The sequence below is a fragment of the Glycine soja genome, chromosome 14 (assembly GCF_004193775.1).
Source record: "Glycine soja cultivar W05 chromosome 14, ASM419377v2, whole genome shotgun sequence".
Classification (NCBI taxonomy): Eukaryota; Viridiplantae; Streptophyta; class Magnoliopsida; order Fabales; family Fabaceae; genus Glycine; species Glycine soja.
The window spans coordinates 858701-879486 of NC_041015.1; the positions used below are offsets into that span (position 1 = coordinate 858701).

The following is a 20786-nucleotide window of genomic DNA, read 5'->3' on the forward strand; positions in this document are numbered from 1 at the left end:
CCTTAATTGGGTCATGTCAGCTGCACTAATTGGAATGCCTTTTGACTGTTAAAAGCAGAAAAGGACTTGTGAGAGGTTGATCATTGACGTGGTATCAACTAAGATTTCAAAAGTATAAATACAGAACTTTATGACTTAATCCAGAATCTTCATATATATGTTGGCTCAAAGGCCACTAAAGCATATAGCGGAATATCCATTGTTATTTTCTTTTTATACAAAAAGGGAATATCCTTGTAATGTTACTCTTCAACAATGCCATAACCAACCCATATCATGTAACGTCTGATCCACTAGCACTACTACTACTTATCGAATTGGCAAGTGAAACTGGAGGGGTGGAAATCTACTGCTCTATTATGACACATATAAAAGCGTATTATTTGAGATGAGAAACACATGTGTGGACACAACCCCAAATGTCAGAAAAGCCGGCTTGGTTGAACTCACTTTTTTTTTTTATATTGTCACTAAAATCATCTCTTAATCCAGAATCTTCCTAGCTTTTATTTACTACGATAGTTTTTCTTTTTTGGCAAAGCAGACATTTGAATCCTGCACATCTCCCAATTTTAAAATACTCCCAAACTACCCTTTCTAAAGTCTGGAATAGTATTTTTCCTATTCCGGAATAGCCCAATGAGGAGGGTGCAAGGACTTTGGAAGGTACAAAGGAAGGAGGGGCGTGAGGGTGAAGAAGGACTTCGCAAGGCTTTTGTCACACTTCTGGGGTTTGGGAGGTGTCAGGTTGGGCGGAATGAGATAGGTGAAAGAGCCAATGAGGTGTTAGAAAGGTTGGGGAAGGAAAGTGACCTCATAAGGGTAATTTGGTCTTTACCAAATTGCTTGGAAGGTGTAGGATTCAAATAAGGGAGTGCAGGATTCACAATCCCCTAACACAATGGGTATGCATCAAAAGGGGCATGTACGACTCTTAAGGAAAAAAAGTTTAATCCTAATCAATTGACTTTATCAATCAAGATTACGTTTTTTAGGTCAAGAGGTTGATACTGAAATATCAAATCAACTAATTAATCTTGTGGTATATCTTAGTATAGAAGGAGAGAATAAAGATTTGGATCTGTTTATAAATTGTAGGCTGGATAACAAAATCCTTTAAGATAAAATAACAAGCCTCAAAAAGTACATACATGTACATACATGTTTGCTCAGAGAAAACTGAAGTAATTAATAAGTCATGAGTCTAAATGATATTGGACTTTATTTATGTAAAGTCTTAATTCAAGTTTTGTGAATAAAAAAAATATAGTTAAAAGGGGAAATCCTATTAAAATGATCCGTTAAATTTTTGAATAGAGATTAATCATCAGTAAAATCGATAATATTCCGCACTAATGTTGATATATAATAGAAAATGTTTCTAAAACCTAAAATGGAATATATATATATATATATATACACACACACAAAACAATAATGGACTTTATTTCTGTAAAGTCTTAGTTCAAGTTTTGTAGATAAAAAAAATATAATTAAAAGGAGAAATCCTACTAAAGTGACTAGTTAGATTTTCAAATAGAGATTAATCATCAATAAAATCGATGATATTTCGCACTAATATTGATATATAAAAGAAAATGCCTCTAAAACATAGAGCAGAATATATGACCCACCAAGATTACTATTATATATGGTTAACACCACAGCGGATTTTGTGCTATCAAATATAATTTGTAGAAAATTAATTATCTGAATTCTCTGAAGCTAAATCATTAATTTGTAAGAGGTGCAGACAGTAACTAGGTGGTACAATGATAATTGATGAATGTCCATTTGAACAAATCTTATTTTGTTTTCTTTGATTCTTTTCTTTCTAGTTTTTTTTTTCCTTCAAATTCCTTTTGTTCTAGCTGCTGCTAAAGAATGTTCGACGGGTAAAAGTATGGGGCCATTATTACATGGACTAATATAATTGACTGCTTTCCATCATCCTGTGTTAAGTAATTGCACATTTTATAAAGTATAATATTACTGTTTCTGACAATATATACCAGCCTCACTCCAACAATTATTTTTTAGTGGTACGCACCATCACCATTTGACATTAAAATTGGCTCCTATAACATAATAACTGATATTTGTAAAAATATGTAACCCAAAAATAAGCATGTTAATCAGAAGCAAATGCTTCTTAGGCTGTATCATACATATGCCAGACCACCCCGAATCAGTCCCCAAGTCCATTTAGAGTATGTTTGTTTCTCCATTGTCATACTTTCTTATAGACCTCAACGTGACTGAACCAAAAGCATGGATTGACGTTTTCAAAAGGAGAAACAAACACACTCTTTAGAAGTTTAATACTTGTAGTTCTTGACATACAAACTCTCAGAAGTCAAGCCACTTCCGCTTCCACCAACATACTTTCCCAGAGTAGCATCAGAATTGGCCTTGCATCTTGCCAGAAATGCCTCTTGAGCTTTGGCGACATTCTCCTTCTTTCCACCCCATGTCTTGAGTGTGCTTTGTTGCAGTGCTCGCCCGAATGAGAATGAGAGAGTCCATGGCTTCAACACCTCCAACTTGTTCATTGCATTCAGGTTGAGGGTAGCTTCTTCTTCACTTTGCCCACCAGACAGAAACACAACCCCTGGCACCGCAGCTGGGACAGTCCTGCGGAGTGCTTGAACTGTGTACTCAGCAATCACCTCTGGTGGTACCTGCATGCACACAAATTAAATTCTTTTCCAAGTTAATAATATGTATATTTTTTTTTCTTCAAAAAAGTGGTAGAACTGGAAGACACCAGTAGTTTCACCTAATTGCAACTACTTAACTAGCATCTAAGCTCCAAGAGAGCTTCCTGAAGAAGGTTGGACACCAAGCAAGAAAGTGGCTTCAAGGAAATTTGAATCCATACCTATGTGGAAGGTGAGAGTTCGAACTGACCAGATTTTTAACTAGTGCCAACTTACATTCACTTCCAAGTTAATCGAACAATGATAGTTAGACACCCTTTAATTACTAATGCTCCATCAACACCTATCTTTTCTCTCTTCCTATCACATCATATCATTTATCATACCTCTATTATTCCTTTTATCTGTGTCAAATAGCATATAAGGTGTCTACAAATCTTTTTTGAAGTCAACAATATTGCACCATACTTCATTCATTCCAATTTTATTTCAAAGACTAGTAAGTATTCAACTATAGAATGTATCCATACATAAGGATGTATGATTTTGAAAATGTTAAGAGTTACCTTTGGGCTATCAGAGCCGGGAGTAACCATGTTGGGCTTGAGAAGAGTTCCTTCAAGAAGGACATGCTGCTCATTGAGTGCCTTGTAAACAGCTGCAAGCACAGTTTCAGTAACAGCAGCACATTTGGCGATGTCATGAGCCCCATCAGTCAAAATCTCAGGCTCAACAATGGGCACAAGGCCATTCTCCTGGCAAATGATGGCATAGCGTGCCAAGCCCTGTGCATTTTGCTGGATGGAAAGCTCAGAGGGCTCAGTTGGGCCAATTTTGAGGACTGCACGCCACTTGGCGAAGCGTGCACCAGCCTTGTAGTACTGTTGGCACCGAGCTCCGAGAGAGTCGAATCCCTGAGTGGTGGTTTCACCATTTGTGCCAGCCAACTCAACAACACCCTTGTCCACTTTGATGCCTGGGATGACATTGTTCTCTTGAAGGACCTCAACAAAAGGCTTCCCATCGGAGGTTTTCTGGTAAAGAGTTTCCTCAAAGAGGATGACACCAGAGAGGTATTGGAGGGCATCTGGAGCGGTGAAGAGAAGCTCGCGAAGAGCTTGGCGGTTGGCCTCAATGTTCTCAACGTTAATGCTCGATAGGCGCTTCCCAATGGTGCCAGTGCTCTCATCTGCTGCCAAGATGCCCTTCCCAGGTGTGGCTATGTACTTGGCATTCTTGATAAGCTCATCTGGAATTGATGTAAGTTATAACATACATCCCATTTGGAAACCAAAGTCTAAGAGTTGTAAACATATAAAAGACTTCGAAGGAGCTTCTTAGACATGAATGAATCTTTTATAATTTGAGATTATGTTCCAATAACTAATGAGAATATGATGATGCATTTCTCGGCTACTCGTTTCTTGTTAATCAGTGCATTAAAGTGGAATGTTTGACAAGCTTGTACTTCATTCAATGAAGAAATGTTCTTGTTTACGTGTGGGTGAGAGATGTAAGAGTGAGTAATATTAAGAGAAGAGGAGGAGATATGAGATACTACCTGCGTACTTTCCAACAAAGGCAGACATGGTTAAAGCTTATTGGATATATGGCGGGAAACAGATAACAGACAACAGCACGAAAAAGGAGTTCAGCCAGACCAAAGCTATATAGATAAAAATCTCAAAGGAATATACCAAGTGGTATCTACCCAACCCATGCAAAGGAACCACGTGTCCAGTGATTAGCCTAACGAAGGTTATCACTCTTGGATAAAGCAACGAGTGATCCTTCCCTTGCCCAAGTGGCACCTCATCCTCCGTTTCAATAATATATATTCCACTCACCTCATGATATATAACAAGGAAATTTTGTGGAAAGCTCTCACCCGTCACCCTCTTGGACTTGGCTTTACATATTAAGATATCAACCTAAAGGCTATTATGAAAATTGTTTGCAGAACAATGTCTCAGCCACATTATTTATTCATTTTTTTGTCTTTTTTTCAGAATCAAGTTCCATCCTCAAGCTACATCTTCATGCAATTTACCCTCGCTATATATTCTCAGTTTTGAGAGTGATAGATATTTAATTAAAGAACTTACATAATCGTTTATATCTATGAAGTAAAAATCTCTGGACGGTAAACATGTATCTTGATAAGCCAGTGTCCGGCAAAGAATAAGTTCAAAGAAAAATTCCGGTATAATAATAAAAGGTAATACAAAATTTGCCTTGGAATATTCCGATTATGCATATGTTTGTAAAATCAAACAAAATATTATGATCAAAATTGATTTAGAACAATAACTCGGAGCCCAGCAGAATCTTAATTCAGCAAATTTTATTTCCCCCTTCCGCAGTAAAGGTCTCATTAATGATGACGAACCAAAAAATATTGTGAATTTCCTCCCAAGTATAACTACTGTGAAGGGGGTACCACCTGCTGGTCATCATTATCTGTTCCAAAGTACCGGTCCCCAAACTCACCCATGCCAGGTATGACACGGAAATCTTCATTCAAACCAATCTCAATCTCAGATGTCAGGATTTTTATTCTTGGAAATCTTTTACAGACCACATGAACACCTTGAGGTGCCTGGCAATATGAGAGCATATATATATATGCAAATCATTAGGTACAAGAAAAGAAAGAAGCAACAGAAAATAACAAAGAAATGGCAAGATATATGATATACAGAGGAACAACAACAGGCACAAGTAACTTACTGATACGAGATTGAGAAATATAATGTTGGACTCTGGTACACCCTTCTTTAAAAGCAAAGAAATTGCTTGAACAGCTGAATTACCTAAAGACGAAGATATTCTAAAGTTAATCAAAATGAAAACCAACAAATTAAATATCAATTTTTTTATATACCCTTATCATGCTAACTGCTATGTAACTTAAGTAGCAGTTGGCTACTGAGGGTTCGTATAGTAACATAAAAAAACACCATAAAAATAAACATTACGAGAATGACAAACCTGTGCCTAAGATGGGATCCAGCAGTAATACATGCCTATCTGAGATGTCATTAGGCAACTTCTCATATATTAGCTGCTCAATAATCAAAGGACAAGTTAGTGAATCACCAAAAAAAACAGGACAAGTTAGTGATCATGAAATGAATCAAAACAGTATACCCAAGCACACGCAAATGACAAACCTGTTGACCATTGTCACCTTCTCTATGAATAAGAATTTTCCCAATCTTGATACCTTTGCAGCATGCTCGTAAAGCATTTTCCATACTCTCCCCACTGAAATTAGATTGCATATCAAATTTAAGGACAAATTCTGTTTATAAAAAATTGCAGTGATCATAGGTTCACATCAAACTGAGTAATTAGGAAAGAAGAACTAGTTTCTTAGAATATAGGTTGGATAATATTTTCAAGGAAAACAAGTAGAGTATCATATGCAATCTAAACAATTTGGTAATTATAAACCCAAATCAACAATAGATCTTTCTCTTTATTGAAATGTTCAAGAAAATATTTTAGTCAAAACTTTGTTGTAGCAAGGATAACAATATTTAAACAAATGCCCAAGTGACTTCTGATCTGGACTAAAACGATACCTCCGGATGATGGAGACACCACACAACCTCTTACAGAAATCCACGCCACTGTATACCGATCCTGCATTGAAGGACAAGTATTAGCTTAGCTGTGACCATAAAAAGGTTAAGACGTGAAACAAATTAATTCTATTTTGCAAATATTTGAAGGAGAATATCAGCTAAGATGCAGACAGGAAAGTTTATCATTTTCAGTATGGCAATCGCAGCAATTAACATCATGAACAGAACATGTCTCTCTACTGTAAAATAATATGATACCCCTTTGTTTCCCATTCTATGAAGCATTTCTTAGATTGGGAATTCAGACAGCAGAAGTTATTCGTAGTCCTTCCAACTTGGCTGAATTATGTCTATGTCTTGGACAACTTGGAAGTTTCAAGTGGTCTAAGACAGACAATTCTAAAACAAGGCTGGAAACATGTAGTTCATGTTACTCCTCATTTTTGTGACAATAATATGGCAGGATTTTAGAAACCAGAGATACCCAACAGGCACATCATCCACAACACTTTCTAGTGCAATGAGAAGAGAATATTGCATCCTTAGAGGCACATAAAATACAAGCAAAGGCAACCATCATTGAAAAAGAACAGCTTACCAGTTGGAGTGATTACTTGCTTTTCTGTAAATGGAAGATGCCCTAGGCCATGTTCTACAACCTGGTCAAGTGGGCGAAATTTAAATGCTTGAAGAAAATGCCATGCCATCACTAATATTAAGAGCAACAAATGAACCCCATTTACATACCAAACGAATCAAACGGTCAGAATAAAATACAAAGTCATGTTTCGTTGTTTGAGAATCACGTATCAGAGTATGCATACCCCGTATCTGCATCGAAGCAATTATCGTGATGATTCAACTTTTAATAAAAAAAAAAAAAATCGAATTTGGAAGTTCCAGATTAACGGGGAAGATGGGATGATTGATAAAGACCATAAATAACAAGAAAGGGGTACCTGAAAAGTAGACTGAATGACATATAAATTAGGATATATTTTACACAAGTCATGCTGACCAAGCTTCGTGCGAATATGTTGTACAATCAAATCAATAGCCACATGATTATCTCCTCCACGGGGTATAATGATATCAGCGTACTTCTTGGTGGGAAGAATAAAGTCATCAAAAGCTGGCTTCACAAATTTAGAATACTGCATCAAGTATATATTATAAGAAACAGTTACTAATATACGGTAAAAAAAAAAAGGGAATTACTAATATTGGTAGACATAAAAAAAACGAAATATGTTAGCTTGATTTATAATCATAACCTCAAAACAGATCATTGAAGATTTAATTTCATAAAAACTGACTTCTTACATGTTTTCTAATCAATGAAATTTCATAACAGCCTCTCAGCAACATGAACTAAAACAACATTTCCAAGTCTTGAAATGCAGTACATGTAAGAAACGTGAAGGCAAAAAAACCAGAAGATAATCAAAATATGATAATGGAAGTGCAAATGGTGTGGCTGACGGTAGCTACCTGATCAAGCACAGCTCCAATTTCACGAGCATTGTCAGCAGTATCACGCTTAATTCTTCTAGCCAGACGAACATCAGCATCTGCACTGAACATTTCACAATGTAAAGTGATAGCATAACTTAGTAGTGCAACAAAGAGATATAAAATATGCATGCTTGTAAATAGCTAGAAGGAAGACATAGGCAATTATTAATAAAAATAGAAACCAACAAAGAAATGGGGGGAAAAAAAGATGAAGATATAGTGTCATTAGCATAATTTGAATATGCATTTTTGTAGATAACGTGAAGAATATGCATTCTCCTATATCATAATGTGGATTAGGAGGGGCGAAATTTAAGTCCATGGGGCTAAAAGGAAAATGAATCTGACAACAGATCCATATAGTAAGAAATGCCGCAGAAAAATACAATACAGTAAGTTATAAAAGTTATATTGGAACTTAAATAATAAGGGACCTGTGTCAACAAATATCTTCATATTCATCAATGCCCGCACTCGTGGATCATGGAAAACAAGGATACCTTCCAAAATAATAACATCCGCTGGGTTTACCTGCAAAACACATTAAACCAGCATAAAAGGGAAGTATGGCTGAAATTGTATTCCATATAATTTCCCCTCTAATGGAGATAAAACGCAAGAAGAAACATGTACTGCATGATTTGGCAATCATTAGTACATCAAAGTATTCGTATTCAACTATGAAAATCATTGTCATGTCAAGCCTATGCAATAAAAAACTATTCTTTAGCATGATAATAAAAACTCAAAAATAGAAAATTATATCAATCTTGGCCTGTTCTGTTAAGCATTTCAAGAACGAGTAGTAAAGTTACTAATAAAAAGTTGAATGTTCCATATACCCGTCTTGCTGGAAAAACATCATTCTTGTAACCCTTAAAGTCATACTTTGGAATATCTACTGCTTGGCTATGCTTCAACTTGTCCATGACACGTAGCAATTGCTCAGTATCAAAAGCTTCTGATGACATCAACAACATACATTAGGAATAAAGTAGCTATAGCAGTCTACGAACCCTCATTCACACACACACATATATATATATATATAAATTTAAACGTTAAAATTTCCATATCAAAAGTTGCTACCTTATCAGTTTTTAGGTGTATTATACTAATTATGCTTGCTAGGTACTCAAGTATCGTACCATACAAAATGAACTTTTGTTCAACCTTTGGAATGGCTCATAATGCATATAACACAATTTGAGTAACACTCTGACATGTAAAATTTGCAGTGGTTTCACCAACCATACTCATCTCTAGGCTAAATGCGAGAATATTCTAGCTCTGGAATTTCATTAACACTTTCATGTCTCTAATCAGCTAATTTTGAGGTAAATTCTGCTTTACATCTTTCAAAGGTTAATTTTTCCCTGACACCACCCTTGATATTCCTGAAGCATTCTTAGAGTAAGAAAGATGGAGTTGATACTCATTGAATGTATTGAACTTGTTTTGCAAGAAATTTAAGTATCTACGTAAAAATATAAGACCTGATAAAAACAAAACAATACTAAAACGTGAATATTATTTTAGGCTTTCTAACCCAATTCTCAAAAAGCATTTTAGGAAAAACAGAACTCCAGATATAGGAGAATAAGTAGATTTAGAATAAAGGAAATAAAACAAGCATCCAAATAAATTTAGTGCATGTTTCATCCTATATAATTTCTTCTCTCTCTGTTTATTTTTTATTTATAAAAGGACCCAAGAGAAGGCCGAAACAACAAAAACAAGACTATCTAAAGAAGGATTTTGATGTAGCTCCGGACTTTTTTATCCAATCCTCTCCTGAGTGATGATCCTATATAATGTCTTAATGTAAAGAGAAAGTTACTGATTAATAATGAGAGACTAATGGGTACAATTGAACTGACCAGGATGGTCAAAGTTGTAATCTTGTACTCTTGTAAGTTCCTCCTCAGTCAAATTATGGTAAAAAGAATCCTGTTGTAAAATAAATAATTCATTTATTACGCTCAACGTATCATCATGTACAATAAGAAACATCAACCCAAATTCTGGAACACATACCCTCAAAAAAGATAAAAGAAGGCCAAAGTACAAAAGGAACAAGTAAAATATGTAATAAATAAATAAAAGGTTAAGGGCATCTCCTTCAAGCAACTCACACGATTTGCTATAATTAATACTTTATAATTTTTCACTTCCTCACTGACATAATGTTTTATTACTTTAATAATTCAATAAAAAATTTCTCCAATCTATCAACTCTAAAAAGTAGGCTCCACAATTGATCTTTCTCTTTTATATTTTATTATTCATCTTAATTTTAGTTTAAAATATTTTTATGTCATTTGTTTTAGTGATAAATAAATATATAATAAATTTTAATTCCATAAAATGTTCACTTCCAAATAACTATGCGCTAATTTTTAATTAATTAATTTTTAGAATACATGAAAAAATACTATGTACTAATAATTTAAATAAATAAAATCAATTATAAATTAATAATAATTTTAATATGTGAAAAAAATATAAAGTAATATATTATGAAAACGTAGTTTAATTTATAAACAATACACAAATCTAAATTATTTATTAATTAGTGTCCGTTAAAACAACTAGTGCTTTCTAATTAGAGTTCGTTAAAAAGTAGAAAGCACTAGTTGTTTCATATAGTAACGGTGCTTTCTTTGTAACCCATGAAAATTGCTCTCCAACACCCGAAGAATAAGACTCGAGTTACTAGACACTTTTAATGCCAAAAGAGCAATCCCATTGAAGATGGCTTAACAGCATAAATGTTAGAAAATACTTCCAACGAATTTTTTACTTTTGTCAACTAAAAAATGGTGTATTCAAATGTATTCTGTTGTTGACAAAATCATTGATATTTGGATGGAAATTTTGAGGGAGAAACACATACATGTTCATGATAAAAGAGGTGTTGAGAACAACATAATACTGAATCTGACTTGAAAAAGAAATAGAGGTGGAGAAATTTTGGTGAATGGTAGCCAATAGAATGTCAATGTTGCAATGAAAATATAAGACGAAGATGATAAAATCATTCCAATAAACAAGGCCGAACAAAATACCAAGGGGATTCAGATAATGGAGGATACAGGATGCTTATAAGGCTTGAAGCATTAACCGCAAACTATTAGTTGTATTCCCTTAATATCTGACTCACAGACTTATATACTTATAAATTCTCAATTTGATCACCATTCCCCAGTACGTTTAGAAAAAATCAATGGTTATTACAAGCATACAGATACTCTCTCTTTCATATTAATTTCACTTTATTTTTTCTCTTTTCTACCTCACCATTTATTACATTTACTTTCTCTTTTATCTTTCTTTTTTTCTTCTAATCTATTCCTACCGTTTCAATCTACACCAAAATGAGATAGACGATTGGTACTTTGCAAGAATTGGATACCTGATTAACAAGTACAACTCGTTGGTCATGAAGCTGCTGAACAATCATATCACAAACTGATGTCTTACCGGATGCTGCTCCACCAGCAACACCTGTCACATACCCAAACCAAAAAGTAAATAGAAAATGAATTAGAATCGTAGATACCAAATAAAAGTTGGTAAGATGTGAAATTAAGACATAAAAAGTTGTTACGATCTTATTTTCAAAACTCGTTCTTCTAAACTTTGAAACAAAGAAAACTTCAATGTTAAGTGTGTGAGTTTGCGGGAAGCTCTTCTTTTATATGATTAGGTGTTAGCTGTGTGAGTTAACCACAATTTCCAACTGTAGGATGACCAAGTAAGAGGAATGATCAGCTGAAATGAAATTGTGGTGCAAGAACATGGACTAGATCTTATTTGGTTCAACTTCTCCGTAAGTACTTATGGAAGAAAAAATGAAATAAAATTTTCTCATAAGATAAAATTAATTTATGCCTAAGTTAAAATTAGCTTTTAGAGAAGATAAAATAAATTGTGAAGTATGATAGTCTTCAAAGCTAACTTTGTTCTTCTTCACTTAAACTCAAAAACTAATGGCTCAATTGAATCATATGCAAATACGGGGAGGAAAAAGAAAGCTGCTGAGATTTCTCTGCCAAACAGAACAGCACAATCCACATATGGGATCTAGAACCTCAGTTTATATCATCCCAAAAACTTAATATATTTAGTACCCTATTATACATTAGATGATACCCAACAAACACACGACAAAGTAAATGTACCAAGTACAAACATTGAATTCCAGGACACAAATAGACAAATCAGGAATTTATGACTACATAGGCTGCTTGGAATGCAAAAACACACACCTATCACAAAAGGTTGTTTATACATGTCAGTTGCTGAAGTGGTTGGTTGCTCTGTGCCAGCCTTTCTTTGCTCTAAGCCATCCATGTGAAATCCAGAAAAATGAACCTCGGATAAAGACTCCATTAAGTCAACAGCTGATTTAGTACCCATAGGCAAAGACCTGGATAAATAATACCTGAAAATCATAGAGAAATCAATAACATGCAAATACTAGTCAATAAAAGAATATGAATAACAATAGTTTTAACAGCTTGCAAATTTGTCTGATTGGATCAAGCCAACCATTTCACTCTTTGGTAATGTTACTAATTTTCACTAAAAGACTAGCCAGTAGAACAATGCTCTAGATGGATTCACCCTTTAGGAGGCATCATTTGTCATCAAGTTCACTTCAAGAATTATAAGGTTAACTTTGTAGTTGAAGAGAGAAGTTGCAGGTTCCAATTCCTTTTCAGACTCTCACTAACATTGTAACCAAACTAACAACTAATGTTTATCGATAAAAAAAAAAAAAAAATCACTTCGTACAGCCATCTACATATATACCAAGGGCTTTTTTAATCAATAAAACCAAAGTGTTATTGTAAATTCCTCAAGTAATGGACAAAAAAATTATTTTCCAATCTCATTCTCTCCACGCCATGATCTATCAAATCAAATTAATCAGGACATCATCGACATATACATGACACGCTTCCATCCGATCCGATGAACAAAAGACATGATATCATCACCATGTGGTGCACGTAACAATCCATCCAACCAGAGTCAGCGAGAGGTTATATATGTGTGTGTGTGTGTGAGAGAGAGAGAGAGAGAGAGTATATATATTTGCGTGCAAAGTGCAAACAAACAGATAAATTGAAACTGGTTCAGTTCCAACGTGAGCGAATTAGCGCAGCCATTGTACTAAAGACAGAGATAGCAGTGATGAATGAATGAATGCAGTTAAAAGTTAAGAAATCCAGATCCAGATAAATGACGAGACGAGAATATCAAATAAGCAAATGCTGAACGATGGCAAAAAGTACCTGATGAACTTAGAATTGTACGAAATAGAGAAAGAGGAGCGGAGCGAAAGAAAGAAAGAAAAAAGGGAAAATATATATTTATATATAATCGGTGAGAGACAGATATGATGCTTTATTTGGTGCACTATCAGACGCTGCCTTTTTACCTTTTTTTTTTTTTAGTTTATATATATAGTGACGTCCAATGAGCTATAAACGGAAAGAGATGTAGAGACCTTCATCTTCACGGGATCTTCAAATTACCACCTTCTTCCATCCTGAATTAAAACTTGAAAGTACTACACTGCTTCACCCAAAAACATGCGCTACGGACAAATCATTTACGCTGATTTTTATTTTTTTACTAACTAAATACTTATTTTTTAAATAACTTCTAACTTTTTTTTTCAAGTAATTTCTATGATTTTTTAAAATATTATTTCAAATAATATTTTTTTAAACGGTAAACTTTTAACATCTGATTTTATTCTCTTTTCATCTTTAATTTTTTTTTTTTATCTTAGTTCTTTTATGTTTCGGTTAATTTTATTAAATACTTATAATTTAATAAATTAACTTAAAAAAATTAGTTTTTAATTATTAACTAGTTTTCCAGCTTTCCAACTTTCAATTATTTTTTCCGTTAGTTTTACCATCATAACCAATATGAATAAGTGCTAATGTCCAAAGTTTATTTAAAACTATTAATCGATTTCATTAATGTGTTCATGAATGCAAATGAAAAAAATATTAAATATGTTATTAAATATAAGAATTAATTGCATTCTTTATCTTTCAAGGTAATTGGGTAATTTTGGTTCATAGGTTTTAGTTGCACAAATTGAGTTGCAAGTATCCTCCAAACTTCAAAAAATATAATTAAATTCATGAATCAAACAATCCCTAATATATTTTGTTAAGGTAGCACTTGAGTTGAGGATGATATGTGGAGATAATGTGAAGTCATAATTAACATGTAATTGTAAGAGACTAAAAGTACACTTAGTTATACTTTTAATCTAATAAGTATTGTAATTCTAATAAGTATTGTAATTGTGAGAGACTAAAAGTATACTTAAGTCACATTAATATATGTGTTGGAAAATATATAATTATCGAGTCAATGTTATATCAACACAGTCTATTAGAAATGTAATAATGAAAGATTGACCAAAAGACTAAAATCATGCAATTATATCATTTGTGTAATTAGAATATTTGGGATCAAAATCACACAATAAGAATGGTTTAACATTGTGTGGGACTTAAAGTAAATTTTAAGAATTTTTTTTACTTTGAATGAGATTTATATATTAAGTCTTTTTGTTAGTTTTTTTTGTCAATATGCGAGATCTTTTTTATTTTATAAAACTAATAATAAAGATTGTTGGTGGGTCTAAAGATTGAGTTTTAATTCTTTTACCTTTGGGTTAACCATGCTCACAATTGCTATACCTAGAAAATCAAAAGTGCAATTAAGTTTTTAAACAAATGATCAACAAGCAATGGGTCCAAGTGGTGATGGATTTAGATTCCTTGAGCAAGTAACTAAGGGTTCAAATTTTAATTTTTGTGTATAAAGAAAATCAAGTTAAAAAAGGCAACTTACCTTTAAAACCTTTAGCTCTTCAAAGAAGATTAATCTTCTTATATTCTACAAATTCCGTTTTTTTTAGAAAATAATTTTGTTTATAAAATAAGATTGTTGTCTGGGATCCTAGCTTAGATTTAGAAGAAGAAAAAATTGATAAAAAGATAAGATGTTTTTACAGCTTATTTTTTTCTTTCGACTATATTTTATACTATTTTACTATATAAAAGCTGATTTTTTGTTGCATTCAAAAAAATTAATTACTTTTAAATGGCTTTTCAACAAACTTACTCAAATAAAAATTGATCATGATTATGATAAATTATACAAATAATTAACTGTACATATAATTAATTATTCAAATAATATAATTTTTACTGTTATTCCAAACATATATAAAATATTCCTTATAAAATTAATAAGTTATTAGTTCAAGTGTTCTTGAATTCGCTTATAGTAGGGATTCAAGATTTGTGAATGAAAAAATAATATTAAAAAAAAATTCTATTAAAAATAATCAATTGGATTTTTCAATAAAAATAAATCATAAGCGAAACAAGGCATGAATATTCTGTGCCAAATAACAGAATACTCTTACAATCATACGTGTATTTTGTTAAAAAGATATAAACAAATAAACTATGGAATAGCATATTTTATATAATAATTTCTTAAATTAAAAATATTTTTTATTTCTTAGAACAATGTGTATTGGGAATTGGTATAGAATCAAATAGTATACGTAGCGTATGGGTATGGAAGTGGTAGGGAGACAGGGGAGTGTGGTATGGTTAATTAATGACTTAATGTGTCTTCTGTTTGAGGGCCCCACACCCGCAGGATCTAATATTTTGAGCATCCACCTTCACACTGAATCTCATGTCTGGCCTAAGGCCCTTTCCTTCCTTTTCTACACCTTTCATTATTTTAAATTTTTTTTTTTGATAGTATGAATTTAATTATTAATATTTAATAATGTACAGATTTTTTAATATATATGACCTCCTTTCTAAAGTTATTGATACTTTAATTTATTCTTATTTTAAACTAACTAAATACATTAATATTTTATTCTTATCAAATATTTCTTAATCTAGGTATATTAACCCTAAATATCAATAGTTTTACAGCAAAAAATATATACTTTTTGTGGACTTAAATATAAGAAAGGACCTATTAAAAAAAATATTTAAGAAAGGAATGTCCAATTTAATGAACTGAATTATAGCAAAATAATATTTTTCGTGGACTTAATTTCAACTAATTTAATCTTATTTAAATTATTATTCTAAGGATATTCTTAATTCAATTCAAATGTAAAAATTATCTTTGATTAATATGATTAAAAGTAGTTAAAGAATGTAGTTATTTTTTAAATGAAATTAACTAATAACTTTAAATAGTATAAAATTAAGTATTTTGTTTTCATTTCATTTTATAGGAAGTGTGTGTTAAAGATGATTAATTTTTTTCTAACTGTGTTGGAAAAATAATTTATTATGCCAGACAAAACTTATCTAAAATTTTAAAAGAAGTTAGTTAGTTTTTAAATATCAAAATATCTATTGTGCATATATATATATATAGTAAATAGTGTATGAAGTATGCTCTCACAACACAAAGGGACTAATTGAGACTAAATGGTTCAAAGGAGAGAAAGGATTTTAATGGAAAGAAAAAGAGAAGAGGGATTTTAATTAGACATTTTGTTTGGGTGAGACAATAGGAGAAGAAAGGTTTTCATAAAGGAAGGAGATCAATGTAGCCTTTTTTTTTATTTGGTTCATAAGAGAGTATGAAATTTTAAAAATTAATTTACTTTCAGACAGTTATAATTTTAAATTTTAAAACATAAGTTGGGATAATTTACGTCTTAGGACACTTTAAATTATTTAAATTCTCTCTTCATCCCTTCAAATCCTTAGTTAGAAGGATACAAAAATTAGAAGAAAATGAATATTGTTCTCCATCATTTTTTTCCATTCTCTTATATTGTCCCCCAACCAGCTAAGGAGATTTTACATTATTGTTAATTATGAACTATGATGCACATTAAATTTGTCAATTTTTATATTAATAATCTTAAGAATTATATTTATGATGATTTTTAATTCATTAGAAATTTTAAAAATTTAACACTAACCATACATCGAAATTAATTTTTTTATAATAAGCATTTTAAATGTAATTCTTAATTAGTTAATAGGATGAAAAAATTATACTAAATTAATCAAAATTAAAATTCTTCATTGTATTTTTTTTAATAAACATCCGTATCCAGTATAATTATTTTATATCCTCAAATAATAAAAATTATTTTTAAGACTCTTAAGCTAATTATTAAAAATCAATAAAATACATATAATAATTTGTTATTGAATATAATGTAAAATATTATACTATTATTTATGAATATAGTATTTATTCATAAAAAAATAAATATGTGTATTTTATATTTTAATTGATTTTTTTTATAATATTTAGAAAATAAAAGAATTGTTAATTTGTAATTTGTTATAAGATAAATGACATTATTCTTGATGTAGGTCGTGTCGTTTCCGTCTTGCTTCTCATCTTGCCCGCCTCCATTTGGGTCCCACTAATTGTCATCCACGTCTCGGGCCTGATTCACAATTCATTCATGCCTTGAAAATCGAAATTGTTGAAATCGAGAGTATTCTCTTGGGTTTAACACTTTAACTATACTATTAAGTTAAATGATCATTTAGTATTAGTCCAATAATTATAGACATGATTATTTTAATGGAGTACTATTATTATCTCTGGTCTTATGGACATTGTAAGCAACAGATTGATATTTTCTTTCCTCTTAATTATAAGAAATTATTATTTTAAATCCTTTAAAAATAATTAATTTTGAAATTTATTTAGATTTAACTTTCATTTATGTCTTTAATTTATTATTAATTTCATTTACTAGATATTTGTTCATTAAATTATGAGTACTCACATATTAAATGTGAATATTACTTATAATATTTAAATTTAATGATATTTTTATAATAAATTTTGAATTTATAATAATATTAAATGTGATTATCATTTTTATTGATTTTGATGGTTCATCATATATTTTTTATATATAGAATTAGAGGTAATATCATTTTATGTTTTTAACTATTTTCATTCAATTATTTATGTAATATTTTCTTTTAGTGTATGAATATTCTTTTCCTTTTAAAATAAGTACACGTATTTTATAAGTTTTCCTTTATTAAGATTTTTTTGCATTTAAGAAATATTAATGTTTTATTTTATTCATACTTTATATTTTTATTAAGGTTGATAATAAAAATATCAATAAACTAAAATTATGAAAAAGATAAATTATAATATTTTCATATTTATGTAAAAAAAATGGTAATCCCACATCAATTAAAAATATGACTAAATTAAGTTAGATCAAATCTCAAATTATGAGAAAATATTAAGACACACTAATAATATCTACAAATAAAAATATATAAGAGGAAGAATAACCTTCATCTCATAAATTGATTTTGTAGTATTAAGTTAGATCAAATCTTGAGAAAATATTAATAAATGTTAAAATTGGGTATGATGCCTCTTGCTCCTCCACTGCAGGAGCAACCTCGCTCAACAATGTAGTCAAGCTTTGTATCATTAGCCATGGCAACTTATCACTCTTATTGTGTTGTCCCTAGAGCCCACTTGACCTACTTGTCCAATATATGATGTACACAACATAACAAACTTGCAAAATAAATATAAATTTAATAAACATATAAAAACATACATTGATTTCCAAGTACATAACGAAAACTTATTTATGTTGTGTATTTGATTGGGTACATGACAAACTTTTTTTTGTTGTGCACCTCATTTAGGTATATAACGAAAACAAGTTCCATCAAATCTTTAAGACAGAAAAAATGAGCTTGCAATGCTCTCTTGTGAAGTCAAAATCAATGGAATTTTAGAACACTTTGGTTCAACAAAATTAGAGTGTGATGGAGGGAAAGTTCAATGGGGAAGAGAGGGATTGGGAAAGGGGGTGTGACACCAAAAACAATAAAGGGGTCAAGAACGTAGAAGAAAAACTAAGAAGTGAGGGAAAGGGGGTGGGGGGTGTTCTAACTAAGGTGTGTCTTAATAGAGGGGTAGGGGAAGGAATAAGGGTATATGCATCTTTTTAATGTATTGTGGTAAATAGCAATTAAGAGGGTGCCAATAGTTATTCCCTGGGAGAATAAGCCCACAGGTCATAATTGAATTAAACAGTTTCTTGTGCTTAGGGCGCTAATTTGAACATTTTATCTAACAAATATTACGCCAGGAATTGTTATTGGACCTGAAACGTTTATAAGCATCATGTATCAAATGCTACAACTCAAGATGGTCATTCTAGAATAACAAAAATAAATAATTTTATGGACCCAAAAACAAAACATTAAATGTCTTCATGGATTTATTATTTTCATGTTTTTATTATTTATTATCATTCATGTTTAACTTCTCTAATTATTTAGTTCCGTCCTTTTATTGTCATGTTTAAATTATCTTTTTTTACCATTTTTTTTTATCAATTTCTCTAATCTTTTTAATCTTCTCCTTCTGCAACTGTTAGACATGGGCCTCTAAAATTAGTTCGAGTAGCAACAACTCTTCCATGGTGATCTCGGAATCACACCCTCTAATCTTAGTTCATTGTTTTCAGTCACATAAAACAAATCATATTATTCTGTTTATTTTTTTATTCATATAAAAATAAAACAATAGCTTAAGCCATTTATTTATTATTTTTAAAAATAAGAATTCATTTTTTTATTAAAGAGCAAAATATTTTGCTAATCAACTAAAGTAATTAAAAAATAAATTAAATTAAGAAAAATAATTACAAAAATCTTTAAACAACGAATAAAGTATTTTCCATTGAGACACCAGGTCTGTCTGTCCGTCCACATTCCACGATTTTTTCAAGAAAAAATTCAAAGAAGTATTGTTTGTATTTTGTTTAATGGCAGGTATTGTTTTTTAAGTATCCTTGTTTAAAGTACTGTGTCAGATGAAAATATCTTTTTATTATATATTTGTTTTTTATTTTGTTTTTAAAATTAAATTATACAATAATACTTGTACAAAAATCTAATTTATATGTAAATAGATAGATAAAAAAAAAAAAAAGAAGCAAACATCTAACATATATAAATTGGGGAATCAACGTTCGGAAACATGTTTGAATTTTGGAACATTTTGGCTCTCATGTTTAACGCATGTCCTGGATAGAATATAGATTTATCATATGCCTTTATTCCCCGTCAACAATAGGTCCCATAATCTCTCTTGGCTATCAATTTTTATTTTTAACTGTGGTGAGTTACGCAGAAATAAACTAAATTTAACTGTGGTAACTTGACAACAGGCCGGGAAAATTTTGCTCTTTTCTCCTTAAATCTAAAATATATTATATGATGTATTTTAAACAAAAAAAGATATACTTATAATTTCATTTTATTTATGTATTTAAATTATATATATATATATATATATATATATATATATATATATACTATTATCTTATAATTTTAATTTCTTCACGTTCCATGCTTTTTACTTAAATTAAAGATACCATACAATATATGAGATACTTGTCAGTTGTTTTACATATAAATTGTATTTACTCCTAACCTGACTTGAAAATTATTTGAAAATATATTTATATATTGGAAAATATACACCCGTAGAAAGAAGTATAAGAAAATAAAGGAGGAAAACAGGTAAATGTTAATATGTAAATAAATGATTTTATACAAAAAGGGAGAGAGATTAAAAAAATGATATGAAATGTAAAAAGAAAGTTGGAAAAAAATATTTAGTTTTTTCATTAATAGTCAAATTTAAGAGGACATTTATTTCACAAAATCTTATTGGATTCTCAATAACATGGAAATGAAAATGTGTTATGAAAATGAAAATGTGTTTTTTTATGTGTTGTTACTCCCTCTGTCCCATTTCTTAATTGTGGTGTAACATAAAATAATTATCTAAAAATAATTATCATTTTAATTTTTTAATGTCACATTAATTATATTTTTTTCACTTATATCCTTTATAATATTAATGGTGAACAACAAAATTTATAAATGAATTAATGATGATACAAGAT

At 30.8% G+C, this 20786-nt stretch overlaps 2 protein-coding genes across 2 annotated transcripts; both read right to left on the reverse strand.

Annotated features, from left to right (window-relative positions):
• Nucleotides 1-1957: 1957 nt before the first annotated feature.
• On the reverse strand, nucleotides 1958-4348 carry LOC114384491 (fructose-bisphosphate aldolase, cytoplasmic isozyme 1). Its single transcript, XM_028344163.1, has 3 exons — nucleotides 4222-4348; nucleotides 3227-3909; nucleotides 1958-2681 (listed from the first exon to the last, which is right to left on the reverse strand). The coding sequence occupies exons 1-3, from the start codon at nucleotides 4247-4249 to the stop codon at nucleotides 2319-2321; spliced, it is 1074 nt and encodes a 357-aa protein (XP_028199964.1). The 5' UTR covers nucleotides 4250-4348; the 3' UTR covers nucleotides 1958-2318.
• Nucleotides 4349-4795: 447 nt separating this feature from the next.
• On the reverse strand, nucleotides 4796-13207 carry LOC114384490 (uridine kinase-like protein 3). Its single transcript, XM_028344162.1, has 15 exons — nucleotides 13069-13207; nucleotides 12037-12212; nucleotides 11181-11272; nucleotides 9646-9715; nucleotides 8608-8726; nucleotides 8200-8296; nucleotides 7742-7821; nucleotides 7210-7404; nucleotides 6998-7081; nucleotides 6849-6909; nucleotides 6248-6308; nucleotides 5834-5927; nucleotides 5652-5724; nucleotides 5391-5473; nucleotides 4796-5259 (listed from the first exon to the last, which is right to left on the reverse strand). The coding sequence occupies exons 2-15, from the start codon at nucleotides 12185-12187 to the stop codon at nucleotides 5083-5085; spliced, it is 1437 nt and encodes a 478-aa protein (XP_028199963.1). The 5' UTR covers nucleotides 12188-12212; nucleotides 13069-13207; the 3' UTR covers nucleotides 4796-5082.
• Between the last annotated feature and the right edge of the window lie 7579 nt (nucleotides 13208-20786).

Bases quoted from the DNA above. Each gene is read 5' to 3' on its own strand.
- LOC114384491 (XM_028344163.1), bottom strand. From the start codon at position 4,249: ATGTCTGCCTTTGTTGGAAAGTACGCAG. The intron at 3,910-4,221 runs GTAGTATCTCAT...CATCAATTCCAG, and splicing joins CTTTGTTGGAAAGTACGCAG to ATGAGCTTATCAAGAATGCC. The intron at 2,682-3,226 runs GTAACTCTTAAC...GTGTGCATGCAG, and splicing joins CCGGCTCTGATAGCCCAAAG to GTACCACCAGAGGTGATTGC.
- LOC114384490 (XM_028344162.1), bottom strand. From the start codon at position 12,187: ATGGGTACTAAATCAGCTGTTGACTTAATGGAGTCTTTATCCGAGGTT. The intron at 7,822-8,199 runs GTCCCTTATTAT...TGTTCAGTGCAG, and splicing joins GAAGATATTTGTTGACACAG to ATGCTGATGTTCGTCTGGCT. The intron at 7,405-7,741 runs GTAGCTACCGTC...TACTTGATGCAG, and splicing joins TTGGAGCTGTGCTTGATCAG to TATTCTAAATTTGTGAAGCC.